At 45.2% G+C, this 20,080-nt stretch overlaps 1 protein-coding gene across 5 annotated transcripts in view; it reads right to left on the reverse strand.

The window, feature by feature from the left end:
* The window catches only part of ATE1 (arginyltransferase 1), a 106,574-nt gene that overhangs the window by 54,033 nt on the left and 32,461 nt on the right, over nucleotides 1-20,080 (reverse strand). For all 5 annotated transcript variants that reach the window (XM_036027413.1, XM_028512422.2, XM_036027412.1 and 2 more), the window contains one exon: nucleotides 12,754-12,786. In XM_036027413.1, the coding sequence (XP_035883306.1) occupies nucleotides 12,754-12,786 (33 nt within the window). The remainder of the gene's footprint in view (nucleotides 1-12,753; nucleotides 12,787-20,080) is intronic.

The raw sequence follows: 20,080 nt of genomic DNA on the forward strand, positions 1-20,080 counted from the left end.
GCTTGTCATAAAACACGTATCTGATAAACTACTGTGGTACTCAAAAATACAAGACTTTTACATTCAACAATAAGCAAATAACCCATTTGACAAACAGGCAAAGTACCTGAGCAGACGCCTCACAAAAGAATATGTACAGCTGGCAAATGAGCATATGAAAAGATGCTCAACATCATTTGCTGTCAGGGAACTGGAATTTAAAAAACAACGGGAAAGCACCACACAACTGTTACAAAGGCTGGAGACCTGAATGCTGACGGCCGAGGAGGGCGCGGCGCCGCTGGAGCTCCCACCCACCGGTGGTGGGGGCGTGAACCGGTGGTGGGGGTGTGGACTGGCAGCCCCACGTCGGAGGACGGCTTGGGAGAGTCTCACAAATCCAAACAGTCTTACCGTACAAAACAGCAACTGGGCTCCTAATTATTTATCCAATTAGTCTGAAAAGTTGGGTCACACAAAAACCCAAAGGCCTGCCCCGCTGGTGTGGCTCAGGGGATTGAGCACCAGCCTGCAAGCCACAATTCCCGCTCTGGCCTGGGTGGTGGGCCAGGTCCCCAGCGGGCAGGGGCAACTGACTGATGTTACTCTCACACACAGATGTTTCTCTCCCTCTCCTCCTCCTGTCCTACCCCCTTCTCTAGAAACAAATAAATATGCTCTTAAAAACAAAAACCCCCAAGGCCTACACACAAATGTTTATCACAGTTTTATTCATAATCTACAAAAACTGGAAGCAACCAAGATATTTTTCAGTAGGTGATCAGCTGTGGCACATCCATTCCCTGGAATATTATTCATCAATAACTATCGATACATACCGTATGACTCCAATTACATTCTGTGAAAGACAAAACTAGAGAGACAGTAAGAAGATGAGCGGTTGCCAAGAACCCGGGGGGATGACAGGAGGGATGGGTGGAACCCGGCGCTTGGCACAGCACTGCCCAGGGGAGTTTGCAGCTGAAACTGCTCTGTGTGCTACTGGAGAAGCAGACACACCACGCAATGCGTTTGTCCAAACTCACAGGACTTCACACCGCCAAGAATGAAACTTAATGTGTGCAAATTAAAAGAAAATCATTTAGGAGGTTACAGGATCCCAGGAAGGACTGAGGAGAGAATCTGTGTGAAGCGACCTTTGAAAGAGGTCGGAGAGGGGAAGGGTGCTCACCTATGTAACTTTTGGGGTCTGCTAGAGTGAGGGCAACAGGAAGTCCACACACAAGCATCGTCACCTCCCTGACCAAGGTTTTCCCCGGGAGCACTGCAGGTTAGCAATCCCGATGCTGAGGCACAGCCACGCTGGAACTGAACAATTAAGCAAACGGGTGGAGGATGGCAGAAGCCAGGTCACTCGCTGTTTGTGAGTGGGAGTTCACAGATCGGAAGGGGGAAGAGGCTAGGGTGATCCATGCGGTCATGACTAGAATTAGAGACGTGAGTAAGAACGCACGTTTAGCTCAATACAGACACAGACGGTTACATACAGAAATACTTGTAGGTGTGTATCTCTCATAGACATGTTCACACTAAGGTTAGTATACACACACATCTGTTTATTCGTTCTGTCAGATGATAAGGCCTAAAACACCGACACCCAGTAGCAGCAAGCACACCGAACACCCCATTTTGGTGCCCTGACTCTGCAATAAAAGAAACAAGAAAAAGGAACAATTTCTCTTTGGAGAAATGGCTGATTCCAGGACTGGGACAGGAAATACACACGATGAGCCTAGAGTATCTTGTAGCGCCCAAGAGGAAGGAAATACTCAAAAAAAAAGAAAAACAAACCCCCAGGGATGGAGGTGTATCAAAGGGACAAGGGGGTCAAGTGAAAGAGCTCCCAATGGTCTAAATCGAAATAATTCGGACAACATAATAAAGTAGTATTGGATTATAACCCTAAGTATAAAACAAAAATCAATGAGTGCACACTGATATATATGATTGAACAGATTAACAAATGAGGAAGAAAGACAAATCACCCAGGAACCCCAAAAGTTTATGCAGATACTCATTCAAGCCCTAAAGGGAGGCAGCATGGCCCCCTACTGCCTCCGTGCGGGCTGCACACAGGGACCTCCTTCCGAGCGGGGTGGTTTGGGAGGCGGAAAGTACCTGCACAGGCGGTCAAGGTCAACGACAACAAGTTAATGAGGGTGTACTGAGGTGCTACCAGTATCAGTAATTTCTGTAACTTCCACTGCTGTAGACAAAGTGTTGTTTGGGCAATAACAACATCTTTACACTTTCGAGAGCTTCCACCAACTATAATAATAAATTATGTCAAACCCAGATTTCAGCACTCACTTCCCACACAGCTTCACCCTTTTAAAAAGTCGCGATTATTTCCCCAGAAACAGACAGTTTCAAGAGAACAGGTAAACAAACAGAAGCACTAACCGAAAGGAAACAGGTAAGCGCACTAACCTGTCACACCTACAAAACCTGGCCTGACCCCCACAGCTAACAGACTGGGAGCCTAGTGACCGGGGCCAGAGGCTGGGAGGCTCCACCCACACAGTCAGAAGTAAACGAGTTCCTCCGTGCTGTGGAACTGTATAAAATCCACCCCCCAGGGGGCAGCCCGAGGTTCACAGGAACACCGCCCCTGTCTTCAGAATCAATGGAGCAGGAGGGCAGCCCCGGCTGGGACTTGCAGGCGGAGAGCAGCTGTCGGTTCACGAAATGTAAGGCGGGAGCTGTCAACTGTCAGAAACCTCCATGTCAAAAGCTAATCAAACGACTTGGAAATGAATCTAAATTCATCCATGACCTCAGTTACTGCCTCATTCTAGGTCGCTAATCTCTTTGTGGATTCATTCATTAAGAAAATGTACTTATAGAGGACATAAGAATGGACCTAATAAGCATATTCTCCATAAATAAATAACCCCTGTATTCTTTTAAGCCTAGATAGAAATCGGTTCTACCTGTTGCACCAGCTTGAAATATTCTTTAAAACTGCAATTACCTTCTCGGTTTCCAATACCCATCTACCTGTTTCGTTCCCCGGACCTCCCATTTAATGACCTGCCCCACGGACTTCACTGGTTTGAAGGGGCGGTTCTTCTCCCGTAGGCATCATTCCCTTCTCTCAGTTCCCCTGGAAGTCAGGGGTCTTCCCCATCTGCAAACACTTGATAGACACGGGCTGCCTTACGATTACTTACTCAGGAAAAAAGTAAGCCTCGTACCTACCTATTCTGACTCCCACCCCATCACAGACGAGGAGACCTAAGAGCCAGGAGTCAACGAAGCAATACAATCGTGAAACCACGGAGTTATTAACACACTGACTCAGAGTGATTTAACTTTATTTTTAAGTGTATTTCTGCATTTCTGAAAGAGAAATGATACTACTCCTCATCCTCAAGGGTGGCTGGAAGAAAATGACCACGTGCACATAAGAGCATCCTGCAGACTGTGAGCAAATTCGGGCCAGTCGCAGCTTCTGGCTTCAGGGGTCTGAATGGCGCACACCAGGAGATTGTGTCTGTGAAATTACCACAGCAGCTCACTCACTCAAAATAAGTCAAGTCACGCAACAGCAGTTGGCTTAAATGTCCTCATAAATAAGTTGGCGATGTGATTAGCAATATTTAATAGTTTATCTCTCTCATGCCTCTAGTTCATACAGTTGGGATTTGTGAAAGGACAATAAGCAAAGTTATTTCTCAGAAGTTACTCAGTTTCAAGGGTTTAGCTGACAACAGGAAAAACACAATGAAGCGCAGCACGAGCTACACAAAAGGAAACCCGCCTTCCACCCGGGGCAAGCACGGCACGGCTCCGTGATTAACGAGCTGTGCAGCGCAGCACCAGCGGCACTGTGCAGCAACGCCATCCGTATTGATAGCGCAGTTCAGGCTTCTGGTCAACCGCTCCCACCGTGAGCGTGTATTTACTCTGAAGAAGTGCGCCCGTCTCCTGACCCATCGGCCTCCACGTACCTAAGTGAGGCTTAACACAAACACTGCTGAGCCACAGAGGAACAGGCAAAGGGCAGCACCGGGGGCTTAACCAGGGGTGCAGAGACGGGACTGAGAAGGTATTCAGGGTCTTTGAGAGAGCAGGGCTTGTGTTCTTCCCCCTAAGGCATCCAGAAGTACCTCCCCCCAAAGACCACTGCTCACACACGAATCTATGATTAGCTAATCGGTGTCCTAAATAGTGTATTTATTTTTAGAGAGAGGGGAAGGGAGGGAAAGAGACATCAGTGTGCAAGAGATACATGGATCGGTTACCTCTCACTTGCCCCCAACTGGGGACCTGGCCCGCAACCCAGGCGTGGGTCCTGACTGGGAATCCAACAGGCGACCTCTTAGTTCACAGGCTGGTGGTGCTCAATCCACTGAGCCACACCAGCCAAGGCCTGAACCTTTTTTAAACAATAGTTCATGGAGGTCCCTAAAGGTAATCTATTTAAGCACCTGATTAAAAGTCTGCACTGGTTCACAATAACTTATTTCTTGTTTTGCCTTTTGTTAATAGTTTCATGAAACATTGTTATTAAACATTGGATTCATTTTTTTAAAAAACCCCAAAGGTGTGTTAAACCACTATGACATCAAAATCTACATTATCTCTTAAAAAAAAGAAACAACTAAATTTTGAAATAAATTTTTTAAAAAGATGTCTAAATTTTAAAAAAACCAAATTTGAAAGTGTCTCTAATAAGAAATAAAATTTAATTTGCAAACTGCAAATAGCAGCACTCGTGATTAACATACCACATGCTTTTGTACACGTGATTTAAAAATCAAATGCAACCAATTCCTAATTTTCTGGCAGACAATCAGTACACTAAAGAACCAAATTAAGCAAAATCATAAAATAAAGTAAGCTAATTACAGTACATTCACATGAGTAACTGTCATGTAGTAATTAAAAACTATTTTTATCAAGCCTCTTTAACAACACTGTAAAAATATAACCCTGTACAATGGGAGACACAATCCCAATCACATGAAAAACTAGTGGGTGTCGTTCAGTGCGCCTCTGGGCTGGATTTCCTGTTGACCAGGTTATTTCATCATGTGGCTGGGGCACAGGTTAACTTACAGAGCTGTGTCCAGTGGCACAAATCGCCCGGAAAACCACAGTTTCACACCCTGTGATAGAATAACCAGTTGTCCCCACCTAACAGCCACCATCTCAACCCCTTATTAAATTGCTTGTATATTTTTTTCTCAAATGCCTCTTGTACCAATTGTAATACCTTCTGACCAATCCTAAGATTAATTAATTGAGTCAAATGGAATCTGACATGTGGTCATGCTCCATTTGCATAAAGGTCATAATGTTAACTTTTTGAAAATTATGGTTGGACAGTGTGGAGGGCATCCGAGGAGAAGCCTGAGCGAGCTCGCTAGATGGAGCTGGCTAACCCAGAAGCACCCTCACGGTCTGTGCCACCGCCCCCACCGCGTTTTTTCCTGCCCGTCTGTTCCCGACTCTCACAGAAACAGACGCGCAGCTCTGACTTTGCTCTGCGTCCTTTCCGTCCTCTCCACAGGTCTGCAGTTTTGTTTTCGTTTTTGTTTCTGGTTCTCGTACAACCCATGAGTTATCCCCATTAACGGTGGGAACAGCTGGATTCCATTCATGGTCTCTGCTGACAAACGACAGAGACCTACTCTCTGTTGCATGAAAAAAGATAAAGAATCTGGTTTCTTCATTTTTTTGTCTGTTTGCATATTTAGGAGTTCAATCAATTAAGGAGAACAGCTCTTTGAGAACGAAATCAATGAATTCTGTGTCTACTACTGAGCTACAGCTAAAGTCACAGAACTGAAGCTGGGAGCTCTCTAGCATGTTTGTTCATCTGTAATTCGGGAAAGTTTTTACTTCTTGTATGTGAAACATTTTCCACCTCCAGAGGGTATTAATAAATCACACAGTTTCATCTCTTCATTAGAGGAGCTCTGTAAAATGGATCTTTAGAGATAAGTAAGCATTTACATAAATCCAATACTCTCCAAATTCACAGAAAATAAACTAAATAAACTCCTTACAGATATTGCTAATTAGAAACATTTTTGAGGTAAATCAAACTGGTTTAATCATTTTGGTTTAAGAAAGAAAAAAAGTTGGCCTTGGCCGGGTGGCCCTGTAAGTTGGAGCATCACCTCGTTCATACACCCAAAGGTTGTGGGTTCAATCCCCAGTTACAGTGCATACGGGCGGCAACTGATCCATGTTTCTCTTTCACGTGGATGTTTCTCTCTCTTCCTTCCTCTCTCTCTAAAACCAATATGCATATCCCGGGGTGAGGATTAAAATAAAAAAGAAAGAGCAGTCCCCAACCTTTCTTTGGCACCAGAAAATGTGGAAGACAATTTTTCCATGGGCTGGAGTGGGTGGGGGGACAGGAGGCAGAGCTCAGGCAGTAATGCAGTGGCGTCCACGGACTTAGATCAGGGGTCCCCAACGGCTCTGGCACCTGGGACCAGTATGGTAGAAGAAGGATGGGGCGGGAGAGGGGCGGGGACAGGAGGCGGAGCTCAGGCGGTAATGAGAGTGGAGCTGGGCTCCCACACCCGCGGCTCACCTCCTGCTGTGTGGCCCCGGTTGGAACAGACCACAGACCAGTACCCATCGGCAAACCAGGGGCTGGGGACCCTGATTTAGATGACTGTGTGACTACGCCACTGTTTCTAAACAGGTGCTCCTAATTTCTTTAAATGAAGAGATAGTGACTGAAACTGAACCCCCCATACTGTATTTCAATACAATATTCCCCAATCAAAAAAAAAAGATAGAAAAAAAGTTATGTCTTTTCTTGGATTTATTGGTATTAAATACAATTGGTGAGTGAATTTTAAAAATAATATATGACTTGTTTTCCAATGAATAGTTTAAACTGCCGAAACTACTCATTGGCTTACTAATTTAAAAAGTTAACAATATTCTTACATAATGCTTATGATTTTGAAAAATGTAAATCTGTGTTCCACTGAACTGAATTATAATTCTGACTTACAAAAAATTTAACTGTGGTAAAATCCATAATGTAAAACTAACGGTTTGAGCCATTTCTGAGGGTAGTCAGTGGCCTCAGGCAGATGGACACTGCCTAGTGGCCATCACCGCCACCTTGCAGAGCTTGTCCATCACCCCTAACAGAAGCTCCGCCCCCAGGAACAATGCCCCGCCCCTTTTCTCCCCAGCTCCCCCTAGCACTCACCACCCTACTTTTTTTTAATTAAGTTTATTGGGGTAACTTGGCCTTTTACTTTTAAACTAGCCGTGTCTTCACAGTTAAGGTGGATTTTGCGTTTTCCCTTCCATCTAGTCTTGTAATTGGAGTTTTCAGACCTGTATTGTTCACCAGGATGGCTACTGGCCATGTAGGTTAACTAAAGTTTAAGAAAATTGAAAATTCAGTTCCTAACGAGCTCAGGAGCTACGTGTGACCACGGGCTCCACACACGTTTTAGGTGCCACAGACACGGAGCATTCCCACGGAGCAGAGCTCCGGTTCAGGCCGTTTACACTTAATGTGATGATCTGTACAGTGGGGTTTAAGTGGCCCATCTTGCTGCTTGCCTTCTATTTGTCTCACTCGTTCTCTGTTCACCCTTCCTTCTCTTCCTGCCTTTAGGAGACCGAAAATGTGTCACTGTTGCTATTATCTTCACTACTGGCTTATTACTACATCTCTTTGGGGGTTTTTAGGGCTGCTCTAGGGCAGGGGTTTTCAATAGGTAATGAAGAGTGAATGAAATTTCAACAAGAAGTTTCAAGCCAATTTCCCCCCTACTTCCCCCAATTTGGCAAAGTCGGGAGCTATTCTGTTTCAGCTCAGAGGGAGGATGCTACCGGCCTCGACGGAGCAGAAGACAGAAATGTCGCCGAGCATCACACAACACCTGGAAGAGCACCCACGCCCAGAGGTAACAGGCCTGTGTCAACCGTGCCCGGGATGAGAAACCCTGCTCTGGCATTTACAAAACACATCTCAAATGTACTTTGATAATACTGTATCACTCCGTGTAGCCTAAGGATCCTTCCATTTATTCCTTCCTATCTTGTCCCTGTTGCCTCATGTGACTAGCTAGCTGCGATACTGGGCGTAACTAATCCACCTCTCTGGGCCCAGTTTTCTCCTTTAGAAAGTTGAGAATGTCACCTCACAGGCCCTCTGCGAGAATCAAAACAAGTGAGCAGAGAGCTTAGCACAGCGCCCATGCACGTCAGCTGGTAACTTCTCAATGAGCGTAGCGACTGTCAATCAAGAGACGTGAACGGGTCTGAAACGAAGGGAGGGAGGACGTTTCTGCAGAGAAATCTAAGTGACCTACAGTCAGTCACCCACGGTTCAGCGTTTCTCACAAATGCCCCCGCCCGTAGCTGTCCACCTCCAGCATGACGACGAGGCTGCACCCTGCTGGACTGGCTGGCCGTCTGACTCGGGAGAGAATTTCAAGAATCTTTTAGCCTCTGATATATAATCCCTTTTATTTACCTACGTTTAATTGAAGACATGTGGAGGTGGTGCCACACAAAATGTAACTCAGACCTAGAAATGTCAATAAAAGCGTCTGTGCGGGAGGGGCCGGTGGAGAGCCGGCGGGGAGCGCCCGTCGGCAGCCGCGGCGCTGCACACAATTAGGACCCGGATGGAAACACGCTGCCCGGCTTGACGAGGTGATAAAAGCTCCTTCCCCGTAAAGCGTAATGAGCTCTATTAGTCTTCGGCTCGCAGGAATGTAAAAGGGTCAGCCCCACAGAGGGAAGTAACTGACTCCCCACACATGGCCCCGTTCAGATGACAGCGGATCACGTTACTGATGTGACTGCTATAACTTGACAATTTCGTTAGATTCACGTGGCAGTTAACTGCTCAGGACTCACAACAAAGGGACGTGGTTCGTTCACAGCAGCTTGTGTGGACGCGGTGAAATTTAGAGTCTCCTTCCCGTTCAACTCAAGTCCCATGGACTTGATTGTCCCTCCCAGAAGTATATTTTTGTATTCAAAATTAGCAAAGGTGTTTGGGTATTCACCATATTTGTTATTTTTCTTCTCCAACTGAAACGTAAGTCTGGTGGCGACATTAAACATTTAGGGGCCCCCGCCACTCGCCTGCCTGGGCTTCGCCCCGGCTCTCGGGCCCTGCGGGGGCGAAGGCGCAGAGCCCTGAGTGCCCGCTGCCGGGGCTGGGGGGTAGCAGCCAGTAACTACGTCGTCGGGCGGCTCCCGGGAAGCTCCAGGCTAGAAGAATACCCACAGAGAGCTCTCAAGTAGTTCCCAAATACCTCAAGAGAAGCAAAGCCAAGTGGTCACCTTTAATTTTGACTTTTTCCCCTCTGCCCATGTCCATTAAGCCCCATAAGAAACAAATCAATTTGGCCACGGGAAAGTAAATACAGCTCCAAGTCCCTAAGTGGAAAGAGCGGACCGGACGGAAAATGACAGAAACTATCTCGAAGCTTCCATCCTGATGCTTTCCCTTCTGATTTCACCCAAGATGAATGCTTGTGCACATAAGGTCCCAGTATTTAACCAGAGGAGCAAGACGCGATGTAAAAACATGTATGTGCACGGTACAGCTCTGGAAGTACATGGTGGACACGCTCCGAGCTTCATCCTCAAGGTGAAGAGCACGAAGGTGTTAGGTAGCTACAATCAGCTGGGAAGACAGAGCATTAACCATACTAAATACAAACATTAGGCCTGTTGTGCTTTCAGCTGCCAAAAGACGGGTAAAAGCCTGTTACACTCAGCCTCAGGCACCCTAGCTTAGTCATTCATTCATTCATTCGACAGCTATTCACTCAGGGCCTCCTACGCACTACACTGAGAGTGGAGCAAGGGAGCAGGAAAACAGGTCTCCCTGACCTTCCATTTGAGAGAAGCCTGTTAGTGAGGTCTGCTGAACAGCATCTTCAAACCGCTCCTTGCCCTGCTGATGTGGACGTCAGCTCCAGCACCCTGACCCGCTCCCTCTGGGGTGAGTCCACTCGGCCTAACTGTCTTCCGTTCACAGCCCGCACTCTGGCTACCCCTCTAAGTTCTTGCTGCAGTGAGAGCCCAGCCTTGAACACGGCGTCTCCAGCCCAAGCTCCTGCCAGTCCCCTTCTTCCCAAGACTGGACCCGACATCGGTCGTTTCCACACCAGTCAGAGACGCCCCTGATTACCCAGCACTCACACACGGACTCCAAGAGTCCACGGCACTCACATCATCACAAACCTGCCCGGTGCCCCTCGCCCCCAGAGCGGCTCCTTCATGGAGGAGCAAAGGGTAGAACAACGTAACATTCTGCAGTGGGTGTTAGCATTCTGTGCATCTCCTTCCTAGTTTCTGTACGCTTAAGTTGTTTTTAAATTTAGATCCGTGTGTACAGATTTGCATCCCGTTTTTATCTTGATACAGCAAGTATTTTACACTGTTATTGCTTATCAGTATGCACTCATGCACGTTTATGTGCAGTCCTCACTTTATTTTTGTTAAAGATTTTATTTATTTTTAGAGAGGGGGGGAGGGAGGGAGGAGGAGAGGGAGAGACACATGGATGTGTGAGAGACAGCGACTGGCTGCCTCTCACACGCCGCGTACTGGGGACCTGGCCCGCAACCCAGCCCTCATTTTAGGGGCTCTAGTGTGTTCTGTCATGTGGCCGCCTGTACCGTGACTTATTCTACCTTTTCCTACCGCCGGACACTCACGTTGTTTATAAATGTTTGCCATTATAGATAATGCTGTGATAAACATGTAAGTTTTATCCCCATCTTTGACAATTTCTCAGGCAGTAATTGTTAGACTAGAATTGCTCAACTACAAGGTTGAATTTATACAAGGTCTTTAATGTACATGACTAAACAGAGTCCTACTGTAAAGAATGAAGTTTAAAAACACACCACATCTTCCCATTCATTAAAAAAAAAAAAAAGCTAGCTTCATAGGTAAAAAAAAAAACAAAACTACACATCACTGGTTTTTTAACCTGCATTTCATTGATTGCTTATAAGGACTTTTTTTAAAGATTTTATTTATTTATTTTTAGAGAGGGAAGGGAGGGAGAAAGAGAGAGAGAAACATCAATGTGCGGTTGCTGGGGGCCATGGCCTGCAACCTAGGCATGTGCCCCAACTGGGAATTGAACCTGCGATGCCTGGTTTGCAGCCCACACTCAATCCACTGAGCTATGCCAGCCAGGGCTTGCTTATAAGGACTTTTAAGACATTTATTACCATTTGTATTTCATCTCATCAACTAACTGATAAAATCCAACCAAATATTATGTAGAAGGAAACAGGACATTTTAAAATGAATTCTAAGAGGTCACTATAGTAAGTATAATAACATTTTTATCATACTTCCCCAAACTGCCTTTAACTGTACATGATTTTATGAACAAAATTATGAATTTTTTCATAGAATCAGAATCAAACCTAATGTTTCCATCCTTTCCTTTGATACTTCCCTTTCTTCTATGCTTAGAAAGTGCTTACTCAACTAACAAGCACATTACATATAATTTATATTGTCTCATGATGTGGTTTCTGTTTTTATTGTTTTCACACTAAACTTTACCTAAAACCGCGAGCGACAGGCCTTGTGCCCCGTGCCTGCCGCACGTCACCTCGCTCTATTTCAATAACCTGCCAGTCTGCCTCGTCTCCATTTTTACGTTTCTCAAACAATGAAATGACTTGTTCACGGGACTCCCTCTCGCTCTCACTCCAAAGCCCGGACTCTCCCCACCGTACAGACGGCAGGACGCTGCACCCCGACTCCTCCTGAGGAGGGTCTGACTTCGGCACGCTGGGAGTGGGGGAAGGGAACACGAGGTGACAAGGGCAGCAGAGGCAAAACGGAGGGCAAGCAAAAGGCAGGGAACAGAGTCGCACTGTGGGGACCGCTGCGCGGCCTAGGAGGAGGTACCAAATATCGCTAAGGTGCGAGCAGCAGTTTATAAACTGCTCCCCGTCCACTGCTTCATCTGGAGGTGGGAAGGGTTATACCCACTTTACAGGGAAGAAGACTGAGGTTCGGAGAAGTTGGGATCTGCCCGTGTGGCCCATAGGGGAAAATGTGCTCTTAAGCCCAGGCTGGCTCTGAATGCGGTCACCGCTCCACTGACTCCGCCGCCTCCCGCTCCCGCTCCCACTCCTTTCTCCGAGTCCTCGCACCTCCACAGGTCGCTCCTCATCACCTGTAGCTCACGCGGACTCCTGCCTCTCTGAACATCTCCTCACAACTCTATCACTGGATTCCCAGGTGTGAACTGCAGACCCACTACGGGCACGGAATGAGAAAGTGAGCCAAGCGCCCAGGACAGTGCCTAGGCCACAGGAATGGCTCGGGAAAAGTAAGTCCTTTTCTCATCCCTGATCCACTCGCAGACTTTCACAAACTCTTTCGAACCAGGTGGATCTTCCTGGGTGTTAGCTTCTGCCCACGGCTTCTCCAGCTCTCTCTAACCCCGGGGGCAGTTAAGAGAGAATAAGGCCGATGATAAACAGTTGTAACAGTAGGAGATACAATAGTGCTCTTCAGTCTACTTGTTAAAAAAGGAAATGTACTTAAAAAGAAGCAATGACCCATTATGAAAGTGAACAGCTCTGGAACTTAGAGAAATTCTTATTTTAAAAAATCTGTATTTATCTCATTACTATTACTGAAGAATGAATGTGCCACAATAAAGTGATCACTCCTGAATTATCAAGTAAGTGCCCAACAAAAGGTATCGATAATCACGTTCAGTTAGAGACCCTAGTATTCAGGTGAGTACACTCTTACCTCCAAAGGTGAGCTGCAAAGGAACCTTGTGAACTGCAGGATCGTGTTTGAACAGAAGCAGTTTCGTCAGGTAAGTGGGCAGCAAAAGGGAACAAAAAAGGAAAAAAATTATTACACAATGTTCCAATAAGAGCATCTAAAGTAAACTTAAAAATCAATGTAAAATCAATGCTCTCATACACTGTATATCTCATCCAAAGCCTATGGAAGTTCAATTTAGCCCACAGTAGGTATTCTAGTTACTTGAATTGAGTAAGCATTTTTCAATATCTGTATAAAAACAAATAAAACGAGTAAGTCCTAAAACATTTCATTTCTTAAAGGTTCATCTCCCAACGCCAGTACAACACAGCATCCTCTTCAAAGGGAGAAACCAGCCATTGATCTGACCGTGAATGTCACGGGCCCCATTGAGTAAGTGCCAAGAAAAAGAAATCGAAGGAGGGCCCAAGCAAAGGCACGACCCAAAGCCAGAGCGAACGAAAGGGGAGGTCCCTGCTCTACAATCTGGGGCCTGGCGACGTTCACCCCGTTCGGCCTGTTCTGTGTTTCTCGGCCCCACGTGCTCACCTTCCCTCTGTCCTTTCTCGGACGCACAAGGGGGCCTACAGCACTTCGTCGGAAACCGAGCGTGCTGTCCCGCAGCCCTGAGGACAGATACATAAACTGTGGAGGCAGGGAGCCACTGCAAATGACAAAGCACACTGCAGGCTAGCTCTGAACCAAGGACTGTCACACACGTTCATACATATTCATGATGGCAATTCACAATGTTTTCTTAGATGTTATTTACAAAATCAACATTTCAAACCCTTTGAGGTTTACTGCAATAATGAAATGCCCAAGTAGTATAAACTCTCAATCTTTTTAAATGCAAATTAACTACCGAAACTGATGGCAGGCCTATTTCAGGAAGTGTCCGTCTTCCCCTCCACAACAAAGCTGGCGAGCACTCACAGGGAATACAAATAATTTTATTTTCTTTTAGAGACACACACAGAAATATTTCGCAATGAGATTACATGACGTCTGGGATTTCCTTCCAAGTCACGGCGGGGTCAGGAGGAAGTGATGGGGGAAGGGTGCAGGCGAAACACGGCCGGCCATCACATTCGACTAGTGAGGACAGACGGTGACTACCTGAGAGTTCATGACACGATTCTCTCTGCTGCGTGAATGTTTGAAGTTTCCATAATAAAGCTTAAAAAATACATCAGACACTTCCTCCCCTAAATACTAAAGCAAAGATATTCCTGAAATATTACCAGTCACCATATTACCAGTCACATGGCCAAAGCCATGTAATTAATTAGTATCACATAAGCTCTAGATGACAGGGTATACTAAAATCAGAAAACTGTAAGAATTTTTCCTTAATGATATCAATATGCAATTTGATATTAACTGTTAAGAGAACTTTCTGAAAGTGCAAGATATTATAAAATTTTAAATTTTCATAATGTAAATTTAAAACAAATAAACAAATTGAAATTGAAATTGAAATTGAAACTGAAATTGAAAGTGCAACCTCTGTGGTCTTGGGATTCTTTTCACAGTAGCCCAATCTAACACAACCCCGCCCCTCCCTCCCCAGAGGAGAAGGTGAGAGCTGAAAGACAAGCCAGTTCTACTGGTGGAGAAAGAAGAGGCGTGGCGAAACTTTCGTTTCGCAAGGAGAAAGCTGACACTGGAGGGTCTCTATGTCTCCTCTGGCGCGTGCACGTTACCTGTATCACGGGCGCTGAACTTGGGAGTTTGGGGATGGTTCTAGTTCAGCAGGAACTGATGCACCGTCAGGAAGGAAGTCACTTAAGTAACACTGAGGGTACACAAACACTCTCCGAGAAAACGGACGTCTCCCTGAAGCTCCGGGAATGTACACACACATCTCTGTCCGGTGCGGACGTAACGGTCTTGTCACAGCTTTTTCGAAACAGACCTACAAATTCTTATCCCATTTGAAGCTGCCCAAAACATGAAATACGTCAAGGTTCTCAGTCCCCGAAATAGTAAAAACAGAAAAATCAATCATAAGACACGCATTCATTCTCCTAGTTGTGGGACACGGAAAAAGTCCAAAAATGCTACTTCTCAATTAGTGTTCCCAGGAAAACCCACTGCTATTTCCCTTTGGCTAATTGCTTAAGTCCTTTCCTAATGAAACTGCACACGTATTCAGTACCAACGGAATACTTCGAAAAACCAACAGTTATAAAAGGGCAAGTAGAATCACAAAATACGTTTTGTATACAGTGAAACTGACAGTAGAAATACACGCCTTTTAACAAATACCACCATCATGGTATGTTAACAAATGCCACCTGACCAGTATAAAAAAATGAGTCAATTTTGCTGTGAATCTAAAAGTTCTCTAAAAAGCACAGTCAGTTACAACGACAACAACAACAAAGACTACGGCTGCAGCCAGGAGCCCGCAGTAACGCCGCTCTTCTAATGGAGCCATTTTCACACGGCTGCTCAAAAGGCACTGTGCCATGCACGGGCATACTCGGTTAATAGGCTTAACAGATTTAAGAGAAAGATCCTATCCTACTTATTTAGGCAAAATGTTGAGAAAAACATGTTTTATAAAATACCTTACTGACTGTACTGACAGGAACATACACCGTCACTCCGGAAACCACGGCAGGTGAGCACAGCCGCACTTCTTACCTCCCTGGGACCCACTCTGAAGAGTCCTTCCAGGGAACTCACCTGGACTTCCTGCGGCTGAAAATCCACGGCCACCTGACATGTGGATTTCAGTCCCAAAGAGGTAAGTTGCTTGTCGATAACGGTATTAATAATGCTAATTTGATTCACTTGATAAATTTATAAAAATTTTAATTGTCAGTTATTCCGTCTACTCTTGAATGTTTTAAAACAACATAAAGATTACATCTATATTTAGAATCCAGGCATAAAGGGTATCAGCACCTTTTTTAAATCTTTCTGGTCTCTAAAGAGAGGAAAGCAACCCAGAGAGATCAGGGCTCGTGCTCCACGGCCAAGCTGCCCCTGCGTCTCCTAAAACGCTCGCGCCCCCATCCCAGTGCCACCACCCTGCAGGCCCCCATCCCAGTGCCGTCACCCTGCTGGTCCCTGGCACCTGTTTCCTAACCGTCCTCACCACTTCCGGAGAGGCCTTCCAACAAGCTTAACAACATTTTCTACCCAGTTTTCCAAGCACACACAAGTTATGATTACTAAACTCTTCCCTTTTTTCCCTAAGACTTGTTACTAACCATGCCATTCACTTGGGGTGGGGTAAAGGATAGAAAGTTAGAGAAGAACACATGGCTAGCTTTGTCAAAATATTCCAGTAAAACTGTAATCAGCCATTTATCTTTATAATACAAGATATTCAAACACATAATTATGTTCCTGAAATGCCTTTTCTATTTAATAAGAAACCATTTTAAATTCCTTCACTTTAAAGAAAAAGAAACACTGAACAGCAACTTTTTTTTTAATATTTTATTTATTTATTTTTAGAGAGGGAAGGGAGGGAGATAGAGAGAGAGAGAGAGAAACATCAATGTACGGCCACCGGGGGCCATGGCCTGCAACCCAGGAATGTACCCTAGCTGGGAATCGAACCCGAGACACTTTGGTTCCCAGCCCGTGCTCAATCCACTGAGCTCCGCCAGCCAGGGCTCTGAACAGCAACTTCTAAAAAATAAGCCACATCCTCTCCCTAAACCGAGGAACACGAGCGAGGCGCGCCCACTGGTCGAAGTGGAACCTCAGGACTGTAACCGCTCACCCAGGTCGCCCGGAGTGCCCCTGCGTTCACAGAACACCACGGGTCCCATTCCCTCGGCCTTTCGCCCCAGCACGTGGTACTTGCTGTCTTACCGAGAGGGGTCAAAACTGACTATTTTATGCTATAATTCAATAAAGTCTTTGTTTAAAATTTTGTAACTAATTGATCTAAATCATACCTTCAGCCCCGACTGGTGTGGCTCAGTGGATTGAGCACAGGCTGCAAACCAAATGGCCGCCGGTTCAATTTCCAGTCAGGGGACATGCCTGGGTTGTGGGCCAGGTCCCCAGCAGGGGGCACACAAGAGGCAACCACACATTGATATTTCTCTCCTCTTTCTTCCTCCCTTCCCCTCTCTCTAAAAATAAATAAATAAAATCTTTTAAAAAATAAATAAATCATACCTTGAAGAGTCTAAATTTTGTTTAGTTACACAGTGTTTTAGACTCCCATCCCCCTACCTCCGAGAATTTCCACTCCACATATATCCTATTTTAAATGAACTGTTTTTGAGGCAATGTGGAAACTAAGTCTTATGTTAAGGATGTGTCTCCCATAAACCTACAATTCTTAGAGGTTAATTTGATTACACAAGAAATGAAGTTCCATTATTTCCTATTTCACTAAAAAAAAAGGAAAAGAGCCCTGGCTGGCGTAGCTCAGTGGATTGAGCGCGGGCTGGGAACCATAGTGTCCCAGGTTCGATTCCCAGCCAGGGTACATGCCTGGGTTGCAGGCCATGACCCCCAGCAACTGCACGTTGATGTTTCTCTCTCTCTCTCTCTCTTCCTCCCTTCCCTCTCTAAAAATAAATAAATAAAGTCTTTAAAAAAAAAAGGAAAAGAAAACTAAGATCCTGTTTATTCTAGTTTTAGTGGGAAGTAAACGGAGTGGATTCAGGTAATCCCTTCCGTCCATTCGCACAGCTATTCTCTATTCCATTTGTTAGCGATGTGGTCGACAGCTAGCCCCGCCCCTTTCCGTTAGAACTAGATGTTAGGCTTAGACCAGACATTAAGCTTCGGTAAATTTTAAAAGGTGAAGACAAAAATCTTACTTACATGTTAACATTTAAAACCTTGTCTTCTGGGCCATAAAATCTTTTTTGCCAATGGACAGAGCAGTGATCTAAGTGTCACGCCGCAGTCTGTAATCTCACTAGCTATAGTTACCCGAGTAACAAATTATTTGGGCCTCCATTTTTCATCCGTGAAATGATGGCCACCGAACCACTTGCACCGGCTGGTGTCCTGTGGCATGCCAAGTTCCCAGGATACCCTCGGAAAAATGATTCCATGGCCAAGCAAGCCCAGATAAATTTGGGAAAGGCCGCATGCGTACCACTGGCGTCTCCCCTCCCCTTCCTCCTCCCGGGAACACATGGTGCAGTGATAAAGGAAAGGCTTCGAGAATTCCCGCAGTCAAAAACAAAAAACCCCCGAAGGTGAGTAAGTCCTAGAAATCTAAAGCACAGCATCACGATCATAGACGACTCTGCAGTCTACACCTGAAAACTATAGACTGCTGAGAGTAGATCTTACATATTCTCCCCATAAAAGGGAAACAGCAACTGTGTGAAGGAGGCGTTAGCTCACAGCACGGTGGGAGTCACACTGCAGTGCGTGTGTGTACACCCTGCAGGTACACAACGGCGTGTCGATGTTAGCTCAATAAAGTTAGAAGGACAGAAACAAAACACCCTTCACCTTCATTCAGTCTGGTGTTTTCCAGAGTTACATGACCAGAGGCAGCTTGTCTTCGGGCGTGTTTTTATTTCGTGTAACAGTTATTACCATCCCACAGCACTAATATGCCACGAGACCCGCTCTAGGAAACGCTGGTCCCTGCCAGCTCCGACTCACGTTCCCCAACCTGCACGGAACAGAAACACTCGCCGCAAGCGCTCAGGACGGCCGTTCACAGTGCAGGAAGCTCTAGCGTGAACTGTCAACAAATCATGGGCCCTGTTCTTATTTTCCCTTTAAGAGTTATGGCTCCTACCCAATAATTCATTCAAGGGGACCCTTGTACGATTTAGCACTTTAGGTTGGTGAATGGGCTAATGTTCAAGCCAACAATAGGGAAGGAACCATAACAAAATGCCTCTTGTGAGATTCTACTATCTGCCCAGAATCACGAAAGCCTGCAACACTAATACTGAGAATGAGCTGTAACTGATTTGCTCTCAGTGCTGATTCCAGTTTGCTTACACACAAATCCTTATTGCTGAGCCTTCTCAATGCATCTTTCTTTACTACTTGTAACTCTCTCTCTAATCTCCAAAAGCAATGGGGATGGGGGCTATAATTAAGTCATTCACTAGCACCTACCTCATGTGGTCACTATAGTAACTGTATGCTTTATAAATAGTGGCTTTATATCTGTTAACACAAATAGCATACATTTAAATTTTTTAAATATATTTTATTGATTACATTATTATAGTCGTCCCATTTTTTTCTCTTTATCCCCTCTGCCCAGTACCTCCATTCCCCCCTGCTCAGTTCGTGACCGTACAGTTCTTTGGCTTCTCCATTTCCCACACTATTCTTAACCTCCCCCTGTCTGTTTTGTACCTTCCATTTATGTTCCCTATTCCCTGCACTCTTCCCCCATTCTCCCCTGTCCCACTCCCCAGACAACCCTCCATGTGATCTCTATTTCTGTGAATCTGTCCTACCCTAGTTGATTGCTTAGTTCATTTTTAGTTTTGTTCTTTTCAGGTTCGGTTGTTGATAGCTATGAGTTTGTTGTCATTTTACTGTTCATATTTTTTATCTTCTTTTTCTTAGATAAGTCCCTTTAACATTTCATATGATAAGGGCTTGGTGAAGATGAACTCCTTTAACTTGACCTTATCTGGGAAGCACTTTATCTGCCCTTCCATTCTAAACAGTAACTTTGTTAGACAGAGTAATCTCGGGTGTAGGTCCTTGCCTTTCATGATTTCCGATACTTCTTTCCAGCCCCTTCCCGCCTGCAAGTTTTCTTTTGAGAAATCAGCTGATAGTCTTACGGGAACTCCTTCATAGGTAACTGTCTCCCCCCCAACTTTGGTGTTTCTATTCCTAAAATTAAAAGGTTAAGTTGACCATATGAATCTATAAATACAGATAAGAATAATTCTGTAAGTTGAAGAGCTATACTCAAAGAGAGTGGATTCTGAAAGAATTCTATTGCTCTCCAACAGCACCGGCAGCAAACAAGACCACCGCAAACGGAGGTTACATCAGAGTGCAAGGGAAGGAGCACCCACTGAAGACACTCGAGTGCCGTGTCCTTGTGTGCTGGCCCAGGGCCATCTGCTTCTCTGCTGGGAGTCATGTCGCCACAGGACCCTAATGACCTGCAGATCTGCTTGTTGACAACATTAAATCAGTTGAGGGCTTGCATAAAATAGTAATACATCTCATAAAAAGTATAAAACTAATTTTAAAAGTGTGTTTAAGAGAAAGAGTACCTTAAGATTTTTTTAAAGGTCAACATCAGAACCAAAATTTTATACAGCAAGAGAAATATTTAAATCTGTTGCTTCCTTAATCTATAAACTAAGTTCTAAGG

This window comes from Phyllostomus discolor, chromosome 5 (genome assembly GCF_004126475.2).
Source record: "Phyllostomus discolor isolate MPI-MPIP mPhyDis1 chromosome 5, mPhyDis1.pri.v3, whole genome shotgun sequence".
Classification (NCBI taxonomy): Eukaryota; Metazoa; Chordata; class Mammalia; order Chiroptera; family Phyllostomidae; genus Phyllostomus; species Phyllostomus discolor.